The 21,051-nt window shown below is 38.8% G+C and overlaps 1 protein-coding gene across 3 annotated transcripts in view; it reads left to right on the plus strand.

The window, feature by feature from the left end:
• PRRC2C (proline-rich coiled-coil 2C) overlaps positions 1-21,051 on the plus strand; it is an 86,455-nt gene that overhangs the window by 41,446 nt on the left and 23,958 nt on the right. For all 3 annotated transcript variants that reach the window (XM_011962294.1, XM_011962295.1, XM_011962296.1), the window contains exons 18-23: positions 3,664-4,561; positions 7,767-7,852; positions 13,044-13,232; positions 13,403-13,654; positions 15,054-15,146; positions 18,449-18,550. In XM_011962294.1, the coding sequence (XP_011817684.1) occupies positions 3,664-4,561; positions 7,767-7,852; positions 13,044-13,232; positions 13,403-13,654; positions 15,054-15,146; positions 18,449-18,550 (1,620 nt within the window). The remainder of the gene's footprint in view (positions 1-3,663; positions 4,562-7,766; positions 7,853-13,043; positions 13,233-13,402; positions 13,655-15,053; positions 15,147-18,448; positions 18,551-21,051) is intronic.

Below are 21,051 nucleotides of genomic sequence, written 5' to 3' on the forward strand. Positions count from 1 at the left end.
CTGCTTTAAATGTGTCCCAGAGATTCTGGTATGTTGTGTCTTTGTTCTCATTGGTTTCAAAGAACATCTTTATTTCTGCCTTCGTTTCGTTATGTACCCAGTAGTCATTCAGGAGCAGGTTATTCAGTTTCCATGTAGTTGAGTGGTTTTGAGTGAGTTTCTTAATCCTGAGTTCTAGTTTGATTGCACTGTGGTCTGAGAGACAGTTTGTTGTGATTTCTGTTCTTCTACATTTGCTGAGGAGTGCTTCCAACTATGTGGTCAATTTTGGAATAAGTGCAGTGTGGTGCTGAGAAGAATGTATATTCTGTTGATTTGGGGTGGAGAGTTCTGTAGATGTCTATTAGGTCCACTTGGTGCAGAGCTGAGTTCAAGTCCTGGATATCTTTGTTAACCTTCTGTCTTATTGATCTAATATTGACAGTGGGGTGTTATAGTCCTCCCATTATTATTGTGTGGGAGTCTAAGTCCCTTTGTAGGTCTCTAAGGACTTGCTTTATGAATCTGGGTGCTCCTGTATTGGGTGTGTATATACTTAGGATAGTTAGCTCTTCTTGTTAAATTGATCCCTTTACCATTATGTAATGGCCTTCATTGTCTCTTTTGATCTTTGTTGGTTTAAACTCTGTTTTATTATAGACTAGGATTGCAACCCCTGCGCTTTTTGTTTTCCATTTGCTTGGTAGATAGATCATCCTCCATCACTTTATTTTTAGCCTATGTGTGTCTCTGCACGTGAGATAGGTCTCCTGAATACAGCGCACTGATGGGTCTTGACTCTTTATCCAGTTTGCCAGTCCGTGTCTTTTAATTGGGGCATTTAGCCCATTTACATTTAAGGTTAATATTGTTATGTGTGAATTTGATCCTGTCATTATGATATTAGCTGGTTGTTTCGCCCATTAATTGATGGAGTTTCTTCCTAGCATCGATGGTCTTTACAATTTGGCATGATTTTGCAGTGGCTGGTACCACTTGTTCCTTTCCATATTTAGTACTTCCTTCAGGAGCTCTTGTAAGGCAGGCCTGATTGTGACAAAGTCTCTCAGCATTTGCTTGTCTGTAAAGGATTTTATTTCTTCACTTATGAAGCTTAGTTTGGCTGGATGTGAAATTCTGGGTTGAAAATTCTTTTCTTTAAGAATGTTGAAAATTGGCTCCCGCTCTTCTGGCTTGTGGAGTTTCTGCTGAGAGATCTCCTGTTAGTCTGATGGGCTTCCCTTTGAGGGTAACCCGCCCTTTCTCTCTGGCTGCCCTTAACATTTTCTCATTCATTTCAACCTTGGTGAATCTGACTATTATGTGTCTTGGGGTTGCTCTTCTCGAGGAGTATCTTTGTGGTGGTCTCTGTATTTCCTGAATTTGAATGTTGGCCTGCCTTGCTAGGCTGGGGTAGTTCTCCTGTATAATATCTTAAAAGTGTTTTCCAACTTGGTTCCATTTTCCCCATCACTTTCAGGTACACCAGTCAAACGTAGATTTGGTCTTTTCACATAGTCCCATATTTCCTGGAGACTTTGTTCATTTCTTTTCACTCTTTTTTTCTCTAAACTTTTCTTCTCGCTTCATTTCTTTAATTTGATCTTCAGTCACTGATACCCTTTCTTCCACTCAGTCGAATCAGCTACTGAAGCTTGGGCATGTGTCACGTAGTTCTCGTGCTATGGTTTTCAGCTCCATCAGGTTGTTTAAATTCTCCTCTACGCTGTTTATTGTGGTTAGCCATTTGTCTAATCTTTTTTCAAGGGTTTTAGCTTCCTTACGATGGATTTGAACATCCTACGTTAGCCCAAAGAAGTTTGTTACTACCAACCTTCTGAAGCCTACTTCTGTCAGTTCGTCAGAGTTATTCTCCATCCAGCTTTGTTCCATTGCTGGCAAGGAGCTGCGATCCTTTGCAGAAGAGGCGCTCTACTTTTTAGAATTTTCAGCTTTTCTGTTCTGGTTTCTCCCCATCTTTGTGGTTTTATCTACCTTTCGTCTTTGATGATGGTGACCTACAGATGGGGTTTTGGTGTGGATGTCCTTTTTGTTGATGTTGCTGCTATTCCTTTCTGTTTGTTAGTTTTCCTTGCAACAGCCAGGTCCCTCAGCTGCAGGTCTGTTGGAGTTTGATGGAGGTCCACTCCAGACCCTGTTTGCCTGGGTATCACCAGCGGAGGCTGCAGAATAGCAAATATTGCAGGACAGCAAATATTGCTGCCTGATCCTTCCTCTGAAAGCTTTGTCTCAGGGGCACCTGGCTGTGTGAGGTGTTAGCCCCTACTGGGAGGTGTCTCCCAGTTAGGCTACACGGGAGTCAGGGACCCACTTGAGGAGGCAGTCTGTCTGTTCTCAGAGCTGAAACACCATGCTGGGAGAACCACTGCTCTCTCCAGAGCAGTCAGACAGGGACATTTAAGTTTGCAGAAGTTTCTGCTGCCTTTTATTCAGCTATGCCCTACCCCCGGAGGTGGAGTCTACAGAGGCAGGCAGACCTGGTTGAAATGCAGGTGGGCTTCCCCAGTTCGAGCTTCCCGCCGCTGTGTTTACCTACTCAAGCCTCAGCAATGGCGGACACCCCTCCCCCAGCCAAGCTACCACCTCGCACTTTGATCTTGGACTGCTGCCCTAGCAGTGAGCAAGGCTTCGTGGGCGTGGGACCCACTGAGCCAGGCATGGGATATAATCTCCTGGTTTGCCGTTTTCTAGGACCATTGGGAAAGTGCAGTATTAGGGCGGGAGTCCTGATTTTCCAAGTACAGTCTGTCACGGCTTCCCTTGACTAGGAAGGGGAAATCCCCCGACCCCTTGTGCTTCCCGGGTGAGGTGATGCCCCGCCCTGCTTTGGCTTACCGTCCTTGGACTGCACCCACTGTCAAACCAGTCCCAGTGAGATAAACCAGGTATCTCAGTTGGAAATGTAGAAATCACCTATCTTCTGCGTTGATCATACTGCTAGCTGAAGACCGGAGCCTTTCCTATTTGACCATCTTGGAATGGCAACTGCTGCTTCCTCAAGACCATCTTTACTTTAACAACATATTGTATACTAGGGATACCTTATTTGCCCCAAGGCAAAGTTGAGTTGATTTTAAATTATCTTGGAAAGCTAATGAACACAAATGTCACGAACCAGTAGATTTTGGATTCCTGGCCTACAAAAGTATCTGTTGTAATCTATATTCGTTCATTTAAATACACAGTGTGAATCAAGATAAATTATTCGTTTAATTGCATATAACCTTTGGAACCAAATTTTCAGAAGTCATTTATTTAGGAAGGTAAAATAGTAGTGCATCTCCCCTGTATCATAACAGCCACACTGCCCAAATTAATGTCTGTGGCAAATATATGAGTTAAGACTATAAGTCGCATTTTGTTAGCTTAGTTAAGGTTTGTTGCCAAATGAATTTACTGCAAACTTTCTTAGTTCTTGAATTTCAGAATTGTGTACTTGTATGTCGAGAACGTACAATACCTATTTGTCTTTTGTCTCAATATCATCTTGGCTTCTCATCATTTAAAATCTTATTAGCAACGCCGACATTTTGTAGTTTGAGTACCTATTTTGCAAAGTAAAGCAGCCAAGTTAGTGGGAGTTAGTTTTGTTAAAAGTTGTATTTATGAACTGTTGCTTTCAGCTGCATTTTTGACAAAAATTATCCCTGTTAATTTTTTAAGGTCTGGAACAAAAAGAATGCAAATGAAAAAGGAAGAAGCCAGACTTCTAAGCTTCCTCCAAGATTTGCCAAAAAACAGGCTACAGGAATCCAGCAAGCACAGTCTTCAGCCTCAGTTCCACCTGTAGCTTCGGCTCCACTTCCACATTCAACCTCAGCTTCAGTTCCAGCCTCAACCTCAGCTGCAGTTCCAGCAACCTTAACTCCAGTTCTAGCCTCAACCTCAGCTCCAGTTCCGGCCTCAACTTTAGCTCCAGTTCTGGCCTCAACCTCAGCTCCAGTTCCAGCCTCACCCTTAGCTCCAGTTTCAGCCTTAGCCTCAGTCTCAGCTTCAGTTCCAGCCTCTACTTCAGCTGTAGCTATAACCTCTTCTTCAGCTCCAGCCTCAGCCCCAGCTCCAACCCCCATCCTTGCCTCAGTTTCAACCCCAACCTCTGTCCCCATTCTTGCCTCAGCCTCAATTCCCATTCTTGCTTCAGCCCTAGCACCAACTTCAGCTCCAACACCAGCCCCAGCAGCCTCTTCCCCAGCTGCCCCAGTCATCACAGCACCAACTATCCCAGCCTCAGCCCCAACTGCCTCAGTCCCACTTGCCCCTGCCTCAGCCCCAGCCCCAGCCACCACCCCAGTCTCAGCCCCAACTTCCGCCCCACCTGCTCCAGCCCAGACTCAGGCACAGACCCACAAACCAGTCCAGAATCCGCTACAGACTCCATCACAGTCTTCAAAACAGCCGCCACCGTCAATTAGGCTGCCTTCAGCTCAAACACCTAATGGCACAGATTACGTAGCCTCAGGAAAATCCATCCAGACCCCACAGTCACATGGCACTCTGACAGCTGAATTATGGGATAACAAAGTGGCCCCACCAGCTGTGCTGAATGATATCTCTAAGAAATGTAAGTTACAAAAGAGAAGAGAGGGGTGGGGGATGGCATGGGAATATTGAGGTTTCTTTTCAATTTTATTTATATACTCATTAAGTGTTTTCTAGCCATCTCTTTTTATTGTAGGAAAAAGTAATAGTAATCCTCTCTTAACTTTCTTAAAGTTTTTGTTTCAAGCATGTTTAACAAGCATATTATATTTTATGGAAATAATTTTGTGTTGATGAGAAAATAATAGGCAATGTTTGGGGGAGACTTGTACATGCATACCTCATTTGATTACACTTTGTGGACACTGCATTTTTAAAAATTAAAAGTTCATGGTAACTGTGTCAAGCAAGTCTTCTGGTGTCATTTTTCCAACAGCATGTGCTCATTTCATGTTCTGTGTCACATTTTGGTCGTTCTTGGACTATGTCAAATTTTTCATCATTTATCTGTTACGGTGGTCGGTTATCTTTGATATTGTTATTGTTTCAAGGTACCGTGAACACCCAAATAAGATGGTGAACTTAATTGATAAGTTTTTTTGTTTTTTTTTTTTTTTTTTTTTTTGAGACAGAGTTTCGCTCTATCGCCCAGGCTGGAGTGCAGTGGCCGGATCTCAGCTCACTGCAAGCTCTGCCTCCGGGGTTTACGCCATTCTCCTGCCTCAGCCTCCCGAGTAGCTGGGACTACAGGCGCCCACCACCTCGCCCGGCTAGTTTTTTGTACTTTTTAGTAGAGACAGGGTTTCACGGTGTTAGCCAGGATGGTCTCGATCTCCTGACCTCGTGATCCACCCGTCTTGGCCTCCCAAAGTGCTGGGATACAGGCTTGAGCCACCGTGCCCGGCCAATTGATAAGTGTTTTGTGTGTTCTGACCACTCCATTGACCAGCTGTACCCTGGTCTCTACCTCTCCTGGACCTCCCCATTCTTTAAGAATACAACAGTATTGAAATTAGGCCAATTAATAACCCTCTAGTGGCTTCTAAGTGTTCAAGTGGATGGAAGAGTCATGTACGTCTGACTTTAAATCAAAAGCTGGAAATGATTAAGCTTAGTGAAGAAGGCATGGTGAAAGCCACGATAAGTCAAAAGTTAAGTGCTACTTCAGTAATCAATACTAATGATAAGAAAGTAAAACAGTCTTATTGCTGATGCAAAGTTTTAGTGGTCTGGGTAGCAGGTCAGTCCAGCCGCACCATTCCCTTAACCCAATGCTTAATCCGAAGCAAGACCCGCATCTCTGTTCAATTCTGTGATGCCTGAGGGAGGTGAGGAAGCTGCCAAAGAAAAGTTTGAACCTAGCAGAGGTTGGTTCAGGAAGTTTAAGGAAAGCAGCCACCTCTATCACATTAAAGCGCAAGGTAAAGCAGCAAGTTATCCAGAAGATCCAAAACTGAGATAATTGATGAAGGGGGCTACATTAAATAATAAATTTTTAATGTAGACGAGACAGCATTCTATTGGAAGAAGATGCCATCTAGGCCTTTGATACCTAGAGAGGAGAAGTCAATGCCTGGCTTAAAAGGACAGGCTGACCTCTTTTTAAGGGCTAATTTATCTGGTGACTTGAAGCTGAAGCCAGTGCTTATTTACCATGTTTGAATAAACATGGTAAATAAGAGCCCTTAAAAATTATACTAAATCTACTCTCCCTGTATTCTAGAAATGGAACAACAAAGCCTAGGTGACATCACATCTGTTTACAAAATGGCATACCTAATTTTTTTTTTTTTTTTTTTGAGACAGAGTTTCACTCTTGTCACCTAAGCTGGAGTGCAGTGCAGTGGCGCGATCTTGGCTCACTGCAGCCTCCACCTCCTGGGTTCAAGCAGTTTCCCCTGCCTCAGCCTCCTGAGTATCTGGGACTACAGGCACACATCACCCTGCCTGGCTAATTTTGTATTTTTCATAGAGACAGGATTTTGCCATGTTGGCCAGGTTGGTCTTGAACCCCTGACTTCAGGTGATCCACCCACCTCGGCCTCCCAAAGTGCTGGAATTACAGGTATGAGCCACCATGCCCGGCCCATATCTATTATTTTTAAGCCCATTGTTGAGACCTACTGCTCAGGGGGGAAAATGCTCAAAAGCTTTCCTTCAAAATATAAGCTTGTTGACAGGGCATCTGGACACCCTAGAATTGTGATGAAGGTAATACAGGAAGATTTATGTTGTTTTCATGCCTTCCAACATGGCATCCATTCTGCAGCCCATGGATCAAGGAGCATTTAGACTTTCAAGTCTTGTTATTTAAGAAATACATTTTCTAAGGCTACAGCTTCCATAGACAGTGATTCCTCTGATAGATCTGGGCAAAGAAATTTGAAAACCATGTGGAAAGGATTTACTGTTCTAGACTCGTTTGAGAACATTAGTGATTCATGGAAGGATTTCAGGATATCAACATTAATAGGAGTTTGGAAGAAATTGATTGTAACTCTCACGGATGACTTGGAGGAATTCAAGACATCAGTGGAGGAAATAACTGACGCAAAGAAAGTCGTTTCTTGTGATGAAATCTCCTGTTGAAGATGTTGTGAACATTGTTGAAATGACAGCAAAGGATCTAGAATATTACATAAACTTAGTTGATTAAACAGCAATGAGATTTGAGACTGTTGACTCCAGTTTTGAAAGAAGTTCTACCGTATGGGTAAACAGTATCACATGCTACGGAGAAGTCATTCATGAAAGGAATAGTCAATGTTACAAACTTCATTGTTGTCTTATTTTAAGTAATTGCCACAACCATGCTAGCTTTCAGCAAACACCATCCTGGTTAGTTAGCAGCCATCGACATCTCCACTGGCAAGACCACCAGCAAAAAAATTACGATTCAAAGACTAAGATGATGATTAGCTTCTTTTTTAGTGGTAGTTTTTTTTTTTAATTAAGGTATGTACCTTTTTAAAGACATGACACTATTACATATTAGACTGTAGTATAATGTAAACAGAACTTTTGATGTGCACTAGGAAACCAGAAAATTAGTGTGACTTGCTTTATTGCAGTACTTGCTTTATTGTATTGGTGTGGAACTGAACCCGCAGTGTTTCTGAGGTATGCCTGTGTGCTGATACATAATCTTTGTAAGTGTGATTTGAAAAGTGATTGTTTTATTGCCTGGCTAGTAATAGCCAAACAATAGGAGATGAAGGAAAGGGTTAAATGGGTTAGAGATTATTAGACTCTAAATCTTAATCGTGTTTCCTATGGCTTCTTTCCAGTAGGTCCCATTAGTCCACCACAGCCACCTTCAGTCAGTGCATGGAATAAGCCCTTAACATCGTTTGGATCAGCTGCTTCATCGGAGGTAGGAATAGGCTTTTAACAGCATTGGTGGGGTCAGTGTGCTGGGTTTTCCCTAACACTTCATTGTGGCCGGGTGTGGTGGCTTATACCTGTAATCCTAGCATGGTGGGAGGATTGCTTGAGTCCAGGAGTTTGAGACCAGCCTGGGCAACATAGTGAGACCCACCTGGGCAATGTAGGAAAACTTTGTCTCTACATACAAAAAAAAATAGCCGGTTGTGGTGGCATGTGCTAGTCTCAGCTACTCGGGAGCTGAGGTTGGACTATCACTTGAGCCTGGGAGGTCAAGGCTACAGTAAAGTCATAACTGTGCCACTGTACTCCAGCCTAGGTGATAGAGCAAGACCCCATCTGGAAAGCAAAACAAAACTTAAGCATGCCTCAGAATTAACCTGGAGGGCAATTAAAACTTAAGATTGCTGAGCCCCATGCCCATAGTTCATGACTTATTAGGTCTGGGTTGAGGTTTGAATAAATTTCTAACAATTTCCCAAGTGATACTTTGGCTGCTACATCTTTACGTTTATAAGGTGTGTCACTTTTAGACATTAAACACTTGTTTTCAATTTAATCTCAAGAAAGATCTTAATGATACAGAAAATAAAAGTGCAGTTATTGTTTTCTGGACATTTCTCCCATATTTCTATCTTGAGGACTTAAGTAGTATAAGTATTTAGAAACTGTTTATAGCAGATTGTTACTCTGACATAATTTCTCAAATGTGATACTGGTAAATGACTGTTAGGGGTCAGTGATTCTTCATTCATTCATTGAACGAATATTTATTAAGCACTCACACTATTCTAGGTAGTGTTCTAACCTGTGGGCTTACAAAACTGGGACTAAAAACAATCAGAAAGCCCTACCCTCATGGAACTTCCATTGTCCTGTGAGGAGAAAGCACTAATAAAAAAACATATTGTGTGTTTGATGGTGATCAGCACTGTGGAGAAAAACAAAGCAGGGAAGGTACATAAGGAGTTTTCCATGGTTCACAAAGACAGTTTAATATGGGGTGACCACAAAAGCCTACTTAGATAACGCTTGAGTTAAAGACTTGAAGGAGATAAGAGAGCATGCTATTCGAATGTCCTAGGAAAAGAGATACCAAGTTCAGATCATAGCAAATACGAATGCCATGAGACAGCAGCACACTTGGTTTGTTTGAGGAAGTTCAGGGAAGTCCATATGGCTGAAGTGAAGTAAGAGATGGAAAGAGAATAGATGAAGTTGGAGGTCACAGCTGAGTAGCAGGTGGATCCTGCAGGGCCTATGGAAGTGGTAGGAAGACATTGGAGGGTGTTGAGCAAGGAGTGACAGGATCTGACTTCTAAAATTATTCTGGGTGGTCTGTGAAAAATAATCCATAGGTGGCAAAAGTAGAAGTTAGGATATTACAATAATCAAATGATGATAGCTTAAAACTTGGCAGGTGGCATGAAAGGTCATGAGAAATAGTTGGTTTCTGAGTATTTTGAAGATTGAGCTGACAAGATTCACTAAAATGTTAAATGGGGTATGAGAAGGGACAGAGGAGTCCAAAAGTTAGCTCCAAAATTTTGGGGTTGAACAGTAGGAAATACTAGAATTTTCAGTAACTGAGATTGGAACATTCTAAATGGATCTGGTTCGGGGTGAAGATAAGAAGTTCAGTTTTTGACATGTTAGATTTAAGATGCTTATTATACCTCTTACTGGAAATGTCAGGTAGTTGGATATGAGTCTGTAGTTCAGAAGAGTTCATCTAGTTTGAAGATAACAAATTTGAAATCGTTAGCATATAGATGATGTTTAAAGTGATAGAATTGTATAAGGTTACCAAGGGAGAATGAGAGTAGTTAGGAAAGAGAAGCAAAAATTAAGTCTTGGGGCTTTCTGACTCCAGGAAATGTAGGAATTAGAGAAGCTAAGTGATTAGAGAAGTATCCTAAAAGACAAGTGAAAGATAAGTTCAAAGAAGGAATAGATTAAGTGTGTCAGAAGGCTGCTGGCAGGTCAATTAATATAGGTGTTCAATTGATAGTTGGAGTTATATGATGGTCACTGGTGACTTTGATAAGAACATTATTGGTAGAGTAGTAGGGATGAAAGCCTGGATGAAAGAGTGAGTTTAAGAGAAAATGAAAGGAAAGGTGAGTACCATTTTCTCTCCATATCTATGGAGATTGGTTTTCACCACCATAAAAACCAAAACCCAGGGATGCTCAAGTCTCATATAAAATGAAGCAGTATTTTCATATAACCTATTCACAACCTCCCTGTGTACTTTAAATCATCTCTAGATTAATTATATACCTATTACAATGTAAATGCTATATAAATTGTTGTTACACTATATTATTTAGGGAATAATGACAAGAAAGAACAGTCTGTTCTTGTACTGACACAACCATTTATTATTTTTTTCTGAATATTTTCCATCCATACTGGGTTGAATCCACAGATATGGAACCTGCAAATAAGGAGAGCCAACTGTATATGGATGTCATTTTGCTATAAAGGAGTACAGAAAAAAATAGGGCAGTAGAAGAAAATATAGTTGAGATTTTAATTTTTTTATTTTAATTTTTGTATAGCCTATAGGTGCTAAAAGATTTTTTTTTCGTTAAAGAAGTCTTCCTGCTACTTCTGTCTCCACTCCAGTTTTCTGACTTAGTAGGTCTAGAATAGACTTCATCATCTGTTTTGATGTTACAGATTCTTCCGAGAACTCTGTACAGCTCAAGAGTCACTGCATTCAATATTTAAGAGTTTCAGTTTAGTAATTTTTCTTCTGCCTGTTGGTATTAGCACTATGATTAGTCATAGAGAGCATTTCAGGATTTTTCATGCTGGTATGAAGTACAGAGTGGAAGATTGTTTCCCAACTGCAAGATTTTTCTTGCAGGCATTCTACAAGTTTACAGTGATAAATTGGGTGTTTACACTTACCTTCAGTCAGTGGTGGAGCAAGATATTTTAGTGGTGTCTCATTTTTCTCTCATACTTTTTTCTTCATTGTCTTTATGTTCTTTATGTTTTCTGTATAGAAGATGATACTTTGTGAATGTCATACATTATTTTGGAGTTTTTCCTCATGATAAAATTTTGTATTAGCAAAGTTGATATTTCATAGGATGGAAAGAATTCCCTAAAGGACTTTTTCTTGGATTATTCTGGTGAAATAGAGCTCTTAATGATTATTTTACTTGAAGTCATCAATGTTAGTTACACCAACTAGCCTTACAAAGACTTGATATTATAATATTGTCTAAACTTTTATCATTCTTTGTATTATGTATTTTTCATAAACACTTTCGTTTCAAAGGATATAACATTCTCTAATAGTCATTAACTTGACAGTTATTTTTCTGTTTTTCTACTCATTTAAATATGTACAAGTTCTTAACATTTTTGTACATACAGTTAATAACCTTCACAATCTACTTACTGCATCATTTTCTTTTCTAACTGTACACTTAACTGACTGTAGAATTTCAACATTGACTAAAGCAAAGAAATTTTTATTCTAATTTACATCAGTATTTTCCAATACATTCATGCGTTGCTTAACAGCACAGATACATCCTGAGAAATGGGTCATTGTGTGAACATCATAGAGTCTACTTACACAAACCTGGATGGTACAGCCTATGGCTCCTAGGCTGCAAGCCCATACAGCTTATTACTATACTGAATATTGTAGGCAGTTGTAACACAATGGTAAGTATTTGTGTTTCTAAGCATAGAAAAAGGTACAGTACAAATACGATATTATAATCTTATGGAACCACCCTTGTATATGTGGTCCATCGTTAGCTAAACATCATCATTATGGCACATGACTGTATTTGAAGGTAACTATTTAGATATTAAAAATAAATCTGAATTACATGCCTTGTTCATACTCTTGACATTATATCCTGGTAGATATAACATTAACCTTACATAGTAATTGACCATGCTAGGTTTGGGAATGCCAAAAATGACATGGAGTAGTGATTCAATTATTAAAAGAAGCTTTAGTTGAATTTTGACACTAGTTTTGTTTTTTTTTGTCTTTTCATGAAAAGATTAATTGTAGCAAAGCCCTAGGTCACCTAACCTCCTGCTTGTCTGTCTGCTACAACTGTTCCCCATACCTGCTATGCTTCAGCCTCACTGACTCTTTTTTGTTCTTGACGTTTACCCTAGGTATGTGGTCTCCCTAAACTCTTTCCACTGATCTTGTCTTCTAGATTCAATGTCAGCGTGTCCTCCTCAGGGGCTTTCTCTGTCTACCAGTCTAGTAGCTGGTCTGTTAACCCTTTTTGCATATTGCTTATCTGACTTTTTAGTTCTTTATTTGCTTTCCCTGCTAGAATGCAAATTGTGCAGGTAGACTGATTAGCACATCTGATTAGCACAAAGAAGGTGCTCAACAAATTAGCTGGGGTTTTTTGTTTGTTTGTTTGTTTGTTTTTGAGACAGGTCTCGCTTTGTCGCCCAGGCTGAAGTGCGGTGGCACAACCTAGGCTCACTGCAACTTGCACCTCCCGGGTTCAGGTGATTCTCCTGCATCAGCCTCCTGAGTAGCTGCAATTACAGGCGCATGCCACCACGCCCAGCTAATTTTTGTGTTTAGTAGATACGGAGTTTCACCATGTTGGTCAGGCTGGTCTCAAACTCCTGACCTCATGATCCGCCCACCTCGGCCTCGCAAAGTGCTGGGATTGCAGGTGTGAGCTACCATGCCCGGCCCAAATTAACTGTTTAATTGGTGGATTGTTGCTTAGATGTGTGCTTTGCGTTACCAATCACAAAGTTTGTATTATATTTCTTGAATTTCATTTTCAAAGCAGACTTCTGAGAAGCAGGTGACACTTAACTACTGTCTTTTATTTCCAGTTCATTCATCTGTTTGTTGGTAGTGGTGTCTTTGTGTGTTGCTTTTACGATTCTTTTAAATAAGGAAACAGCTTGAAGCTGTGCTTTGCCCATGATCACACTCAGGAGAGCCAGGACTTTAAAAACTTCAGTCTTATGCGAGTTTCATTTATCAATTGTTCAGATAAACAACAGTTAAGATAAAATTCTCCTAAAATATAATTAATGTCAATCTCAGTTAATATGTAGATTGCCTTAAACCTTCTATTGTACTTATATAGTACTTCATAAATCAGTCACATCTGAACTATGCTTTGCAAGCAAGTTTTAAAATATTCTTTTACTAGGGAGCGAAGAATGGTCAAGAAAGTGGACTTGAAATTGGAGCTGATACAATTCAGTTTGGTGCTCCAGCTTCAAATGGAAATGAAAATGAAGTTGTTCCTGTGCTGTCGGAAAAATCTGCTGACAGGATACCTGAACCTAAAGAACAACGGCAGAAGCAGCCACGGGCAGGACCTATCAAAGCCCAGAAGGTAAATATACTTTATAATCCAGATAAAATTTTATGAAGGCCAGTAACATGAAGAGCAAATAATAGTTTTAAAATTGAACTTAGTTTTAATGAATATCTTTGATCATGATGCAATGATGAAAGATATTCATTTATCATAAACATAGTTTTATCATAAACATTTGACTTTAGCTTCCAGATTTGAGTCCAGTAGAAAACAAAGAACATAAACCTGGTCCCATTGGAAAGGAACGTTCATTAAAAAATAGAAAAGTAAAAGATGCCCAACAGGTGGAGCCAGAAGGACAAGAGAAACCAAGCCCAGCTACAATCAGAAGCACAGATCCTGTCACAACAAAGGAAACTAAAGCAGTCTCAGAAATGTCTGCTGAAATAGGAACAATGATCTCGGTATCATCTGCAGAATATGGTACTAATGCAAAGGTAAGCCACTTGTAGGGATTTCCAGTTCAGTAGATGCAAACCATGTCTAAAATGAATGAGAAGAACAGCAACTGTCTGCTTTTTTTTTTCCTGCTGAGGCATGTAACTCTAGAGGTTATTTCTACAAAGAAGATTTTATTTCCTAGTACGCATATGTAATCTAAAGAAATTCTTTATAGCAAATTATATTTCTTTTTGAGGAAACTTACTCTAAATTCTGGACTATTTGAGTAGTTTAAAGTGAAAAACATCTACACAAAATCGGAATGCTTTGAAAGATGGCTCTATATCACTTTTAATATAAATAGAATTACTGTGGAGCTTTATCTTGCCCACTGGTGACATTCTAAAGTCAGGAAATAAGGCAGACTTTTAGTAACTCCAGTATAGTCAGTTTTCTTTCATAGTTAGAACAGATAACTGTTTCTTTGGTTGAGCACTAGAGGCTGTTAACTCACATTTAGGAGCCACATTGAATGAAACGTGTATCTAAAAATACTCATTAAGACAAGATATGTTGATTAACTGTGGGAACTGACACTTGTGGGAATAGCAAACCTATCTGCCATTTTATGTTGACTCTGGGACATAAACTCACTGAGAAGAAAGTTACATGCAATTTTTTGTATTATCTGAATATTATTCTCTTTTTAATTGCCATGCAACTGAAATCATATAAATAATAGCTTATGTGGTCCTACTCTGCCATATTTCAAAATGAGATTTGTGACAGGAAACAAGGAGTATACCCTAAAACCTAAGTAATTACAACAACTAAGATCTTGGTAATTGATAGTGAGCTATAGAATGAACATGGGAAACACATAAAAGGTTATTTTAATAACCCACAGAAATAAATATTTGGTACTATTGACAGAGTCTCCTAGTACTAAATGTACCAGAATGCAGCGGTAGTTGAAATGCTGTCATTTTGATGGTGAGTCTGTGTCGTATTATTCCATTGTTAGTTAATTAATTGAATGAGTTGAGTCTTAAAGTCTGCTGTCTTCTGCTTTCTTCCAGAACAACTTTACAACTATTAGGCTATCATTAGAAAGTGAGCAATTTGGCCAGGTGTGGTGGCTCATGCCAGTAATCTCTGCACTTTGGTGGACTGAGGCAGGCAGATCACTTAAGACCAGGAGTTCGAGAACAGCCTGGCCAACATGGCAAAACCCCATCTCTACTAAAAATACAAAAATTAACTAGGCATGGTGGCTCATGCCTGTAATCCCAGCTACTTCAGTGACTGAGGCATGAGAATCACTTGAGCCTGGAAGGCAGAGGTTGCAGTGAGCTGAGATCATGCCACTGCACTCGGCCCGCATGATAGCGAGACTCAAAAAAAAAAAAAGCAATTAATTCAGTTTAAAATGTATTTTCTTTTACTACTTCGCAGGAGTCTGTAACAGACTATACTACACCCTCTTCTTCTCTGCCTAACACTGTGGCTACTAATAACACAAAGATGGAGGATACTTTGGTTAATAATGTAAGTAATCAGTTTGAGATGTGGCAAGTTTGAATTGGAACCTGGCTATTATTTAGTACATTATTTCATGTTTTATTTACTGTAGTGTAGTGATCAATATTTAGCTCAGGGAAAGAGTTGGTAGTAAATTTGTTTTTAGGAGTGCTGTAATATAATTAGTAAAAGTAATCAAAGCTGAGGTTTTTTTATTTTTCCTCTGAAAGCCATCTGCTTTCCATTTAAGATGAAGGTTTGGGGTGCACGGGCTTGGTTTCATATAAATACTAATCTTATTAACCTGGTATTGGTAAGAAGTTGTTTTAGCTCTCACATTTTACAAATTCAACATGAATGGTTGGTGATTTTGTTTTCTTATATAAAACCTTTTTTTTTTTTTTTTTTTTTAGAGACGGAGTCTCGCTCTGTCGCCCAGGCTGGAGTGCAGTGGCCGGATCTCAGCTCACTGCAAGCTCCGCCTCCCGGGTTTACGCCATTCTCCTGCCTCAGCCTCCTGAGTAGCTGGGACTATAGGCACCCGCCACCTCACCCGGCTAGTTTTTTGTATTTTTAGTAGAGACAGGGTTTCACCGTGTTAGCCAGGATGGTCTCGAACTCCTGACCTCGTGATCCGCCCGTCTCGGCCTCCCAAAGTGCTGGGATTACAGGCTTGAGCCACCGCGCCCGGCCTAAAACCTTTTTATAATTAAGTGAAACTTACCTTATTTGAGATGACTAAAATTAGAATTAAAAGACAACTATAGAATTCCCAAAGAATCAAGTATGTCTTTAAAAAAGAAAAAATACCAATGTGTTAACAACATTCCTGTTGTGTAGATTGAGCTATAATGTATTGTATACATAAGTACACCAAACACTCTGAGATGCTCTAATATAAGGTGATGTTAAGTCATGGACCTAGTTTTAACTTAGGACCTAGTTTTCTAGAGCAACCATGTTACTAATATAATTCAAGGTTGTGTTTAAAAGTCTGTACAGTTCATCATTTTGCTTAGTTCACTGACTGACAGATGAAAAATTGTTAGCCCAGAAATGTTAGGTAGCTTGCCGTAGTTGTACAGTGTCATTTATTTAGAAGAACATTTTAAAAGTTACTTGCATGGTCCTTATTTTGGAGAGCAGGTGTGATAGAAATTTGGTTAGCGCTCTCTGTTTTAAATATAACCTTCTATAATAAGCAAAGGCTATCAGACTAAAATGTTGATCATCCTTTTTAAAAAAAATCCTTTACAGGTAACTATTTAAAGGTCTGTCACAAAGAGCTTTAACTATCATTTTGAGTACAAAAATCTTTATTATCTTCTTTCTTTTTTTCTATGCTTTCTATTCTTCCCTCTAGCATCAAGTATATGGAATTTTAGAAAGGTGAGCTGCATTAGGGGTCACTTGATCCAATTTTTGTAGTTCAGCTGAAGGACTGTACTAAATATGTAGCTGAGAAAAGGAGTAGAAAGGAGTGAGTCACACATTTTTTCTTGGTGTTGAGAGCTCTCTAGGAGCTGATTAATGTGATTTGTTCAGCTTTCCTCCCCACCCCACCCACCCCCGACTTTTTAAAATGAGAGTGGTTTAAATATATATATATATATTTTTTTTTTCTTTTATTGACTCCTTATACCTCCTGTGAAAAATAATAGAAGACTTGGGAAGGAAGAAAAGACTTCCTTTCAGTTTAAGTGCTGTGATGTCACTGTCTAGATTATGAAATATTCAGTCAGTAAAATCTCAATAAAATTTAATTATACTTTGTGTCTTTTCTCATTTTTAAAAATATATAGAATATTTCTACGATATTAGTTTTTAAAGTATATGATGCTTTTTGCCAAACTACCCTCTGAAAATGATTTATAAAATATGAATAAGGAAGAAAAAATTATTATTCTCAGAACCCTTAAAATTCACTGAAAATATCCATATGAGCATTTTGATGGTTTCTGTGTGATCTATAAGGCTAATTAATTGAGCAACTTCTATACTGTAACTACTGGAGGCAAGAGACCTAGTCTCATATATAGGTGAATAGTCTGCATGCAATTGTTAGCAGTGTAGCCAGGGTATATTTGAACGCAGAAAGATCAGTTTGGGTCAGGGAGCATTATAAATGGTCATCAGTTTCAAAGGATTTTGCAGTGTTGCTTACTTGTGCCAAGTGTGTTGGTGATTCTGAACTCAATGTCGAGTTAAAAACAAATGTCCTACACGGGAAAAAATTTAGGACCTCTTGAGATGTCCTTTTTTCTTTCACTTGTCTGTTTGGGGGTTCCATTTTGTACATAGAACTTTTGTCTTTTTAAATTATACTTGAAAATGGCTTATTTCTCTTATTGGGGCTTAATACACTTTTTTTATGGTCTTACCTGATACATGTTGGTTAGTAGTATGAATCGTACAGTCATCTTGTATCTTGAATGTCTTGAAGACTAAATGCAGGTGGCATTTTGGATTATCATAGCAAAGCTGCTTTCAACATGTATGAAAGAATCTCCATTAGGTAGTCCATAGTATCACAAAGTAATTATCTTAAAACTCTCAAGCATCCCAGTTATTTTTACTGAACAACTGAATGAACCATCCAAAACGTAATATATAATAAAGTCCCAAGATCCAGAGATAAAGGCAGTGAGTTTCTAATATCTTAGAGTTTCTAACAATATTTGCCATAATTTTATTACTATAGCAGAACAGTTTTGTTATAATGAGGTGGTGCTAATAGTCCATACTTTCTTCCCAAGATTACTTTTGTTCTTGAATCTTGTTATAAAAAAGTTTACCATATTGCAGGAAAGAGATTAATGTTTTCTATTTTTGCTGTCATGTTAAATACTTTTGGTTGGAGCCTGTAGATGCCCCATATATGGTGAAGGTTTTATTCTTTAGAGCTTTGCTATGCAGCCTGTAGACCAGCAGCATCAGCATCACCTGGCAACTTGTTTGAAACCCAGCATTTCAGGCCTTAGCATAGACCAACTGGATCAAAATCTGCATTTGATCAGCATCCTCAGGTGATTTATGTACATATTAAAATATGAGAAGCACTGCCTTCTGAGTATACACCTTATATCTGGTGCAGACTCTGCCAATTTACATATGAAAAGACAGATAATAATTTCCCTTCAGAAGTTTTATCTGAGATATCCTTAATTACCAACTACTATAAACACAATGTGACTCTTAAGTAATCACATATTTCTGTTAGCTCTGATGAAAATTAAACACTACCCTTAGAACACCTTAGCATTGTCTTTAATGGGGCTGTCATGGTAGACACATAGTTAGATTGTGATATGTGTTGCCTACCTTTTCAGGTGCCCCTGCCCAACACCCTTCCCCTCCCTAAGAGAGAGACTATACAACAGAGCTCCAGCCTAACTTCAGTTCCTCCCACTACTTTCAGCCTCACCTTCAAGGTATGTACAACATCCATCTCTAAGAGTCCTTACTTGTTGCATGCAAGGGTACATAAGTTAACAATATTCGTGTGGTATTTTTACTAGATTTATGTGGTAAGCAACAATACTAAGCTGAGGAATTAAGAGTGCTGTCAAATTATACCTTAAAGTTTTATTAGCTTGTGATACCACTAAGTGGTGATGTGATATCCTCATATTTAAAATGAGACCTATTATGCTTGTGAATTTTTTCTTAAAAATATAGGAGAGTATTTTTCCATGTTTGTGTTAAGTTCCTCCTAGATACCTTAGTAATTTTTGGATATATGGGTTTGTATACAAAAAATGCAATCTTATAATTTCATGTTTTTATGATTGTTACCAAAATATTAAGTACTGATAATAGTAAGAATGTTGTTTGTCTTCCCTGTAAGTTATGTGTGAATTGAATGAACACTGTATGATTATTTTATGGGAAGATAATTAACACGTATGCTTTATAATTGACATCAGAAGATTTTCAGTTGATATTTTTTGGATAATTAATAAGAGGGCAAAAGAGATTTAGCACTTTTTGATGTCAAAATGTTTTGGCTTTTTTTTTTTTTTTTTTTTGACGGAGTCTTGCTCTGTCGCCCAGGCTGGAGTGCAGTGGCCGGATCTCAGCTCACTGCAAGCTCCGCCTCCCGGGTTTACACCATTCTCCTGCCTCAGCCTCCAGAGTTGCTGGGACTACAGGCGCCCGCCACCTCGCCCGGCTAGTTTTTTGTATTTTTAGTAGAGACGGGGTTTCACCGTGTTAGCCAGGATGGTCTCGATCTCCTGACCTCGTGATCCGCCCGTCTCGGCCTCCCAAAGTGCTGGGATTACAGGCTTGAGCCACCGCGCCCGGCGGCTTCTTTTAATCTATTGTAATTTTGAGCTATGTAATGATTTTTTACAGTTGTGTTGTTTGAGAGTGTTTTAAATCAGTTCATCTTTGGAGTAGTCAGTCGTTTAAAAAAGTGCAAACATGGAATTAAAGGAGGTTTTTTTTAATAAAAACAAAAATTTTTTTTAATAGAGATGGGGTTTCGCCATATTGCCCAGGTTGGTCTTGAACTCTGGGCTCCAGCGATCCACCTGCCTCAGCCTCCCAAAGTATTGGAATTACAGGTGTGAACCACCACACCTGGCCAAGGGAAGATTTTTTTAAGTCTATTTATCTCATTGGTGTTCTTTGTTCATAATCCAGACAAGTTCTTAATCTCTAATATGGTAGGGCTTCCTGATGTTGCACTGGTTGACAGTCTCTTTGATGGTCTTCTGTTGGGGTCACAGGAACTTTGTTATTTCACAATGTGGCTAGTATTCATTTTGGAGGCATACTACTTTTGCCCCCTTATCTTCTCCCTTCTCTGCCCAACTTCTTTGTAAGAGGCTTAACAAATATAAGTTTGAGGTCATAAAATTTTATAAGACAACAGCTTCTGCTTTGTGCCATCCCTGTCTTTGCCCAGTCTTTACTGTTTACTTCCAATTCCTGTTCAGCCTTTTCTGTTGTCTTTTGGCTTGAATGATTGTCTCAATCTGCATTCCTTATTTAGTCTTACTTATATGGTTTTTGTCATTATACTAGCAAGGTAATAATCTAATTTCACATAAGCAAATATAGTATCATCTTTAGTTATTTTTAAGCCAGTATTTATTTCTTTAGAATACCTATTCAACTTTGCCTTTCACTCATGTTTTTAACATTCCAAGAAGAAATATATACACTGAGAATTAAATTTAAATCAAATTGCATTAGCTTAAAACCTCTGATTTATTTTTTACTTCCTCTGCTATGTCCTTTTTATTGTAGTAATATATAAAGCATAGAAAAGTTATATTACACAGTAAATTCTTACTTATTATCAGTGGGTTCATGGAAACTGCAACTTGAAGCAAAACAGTGTACAATGGATCCATAGAATAGCATCGTTTGGTTCAGTGCCACTTGTTCTAAAGTTTATGAGAAAAAATATTGACTATACATTGTTGTGCTTAAAGTCACAGTTTCCAAGAACCTATTGACGATGTTAAGTTTTTATGGACATCATTGACAGAATATGAAAAATTGAGTATAGTTAACTAATTGTACTTTTAGTTTCACTGAATTTCCAAAAATAAAAACTTTAAATTATCTTTCTGCTTAAGGAATGGAATCAAGTCAAACTGTGGCCTGTATACATACATGTGGCCTATATGTTATGTAAGTTTGATTAGCTATAACTTAATTTATATGTTCTTAGTAAAACAAAATTGGCATGAAAGACCTTGTACTCTGTCAACTTGCCCTAAACCACAAAATCTCAGATGGTCCAGGTAAATTATGTTATAGCTTACTTCCTAAATTCCCCCAAGACTTTTGTTTTAAAATAAAACACATTTGAAATCAACCAGGTAGCCGGGCGCGGTGGCTCAAGCCTGTAATCCCAGCACTTTGGGAGGCCGAGACGGGCGGATCACGAGGTCAGGAGATCGAGACCATCCTGGCT

Source organism: Colobus angolensis, unplaced genomic scaffold, assembly GCF_000951035.1.
Source record: "Colobus angolensis palliatus isolate OR3802 unplaced genomic scaffold, Cang.pa_1.0 Scaffold59, whole genome shotgun sequence".
NCBI classification, from domain to species: Eukaryota; Metazoa; Chordata; class Mammalia; order Primates; family Cercopithecidae; genus Colobus; species Colobus angolensis.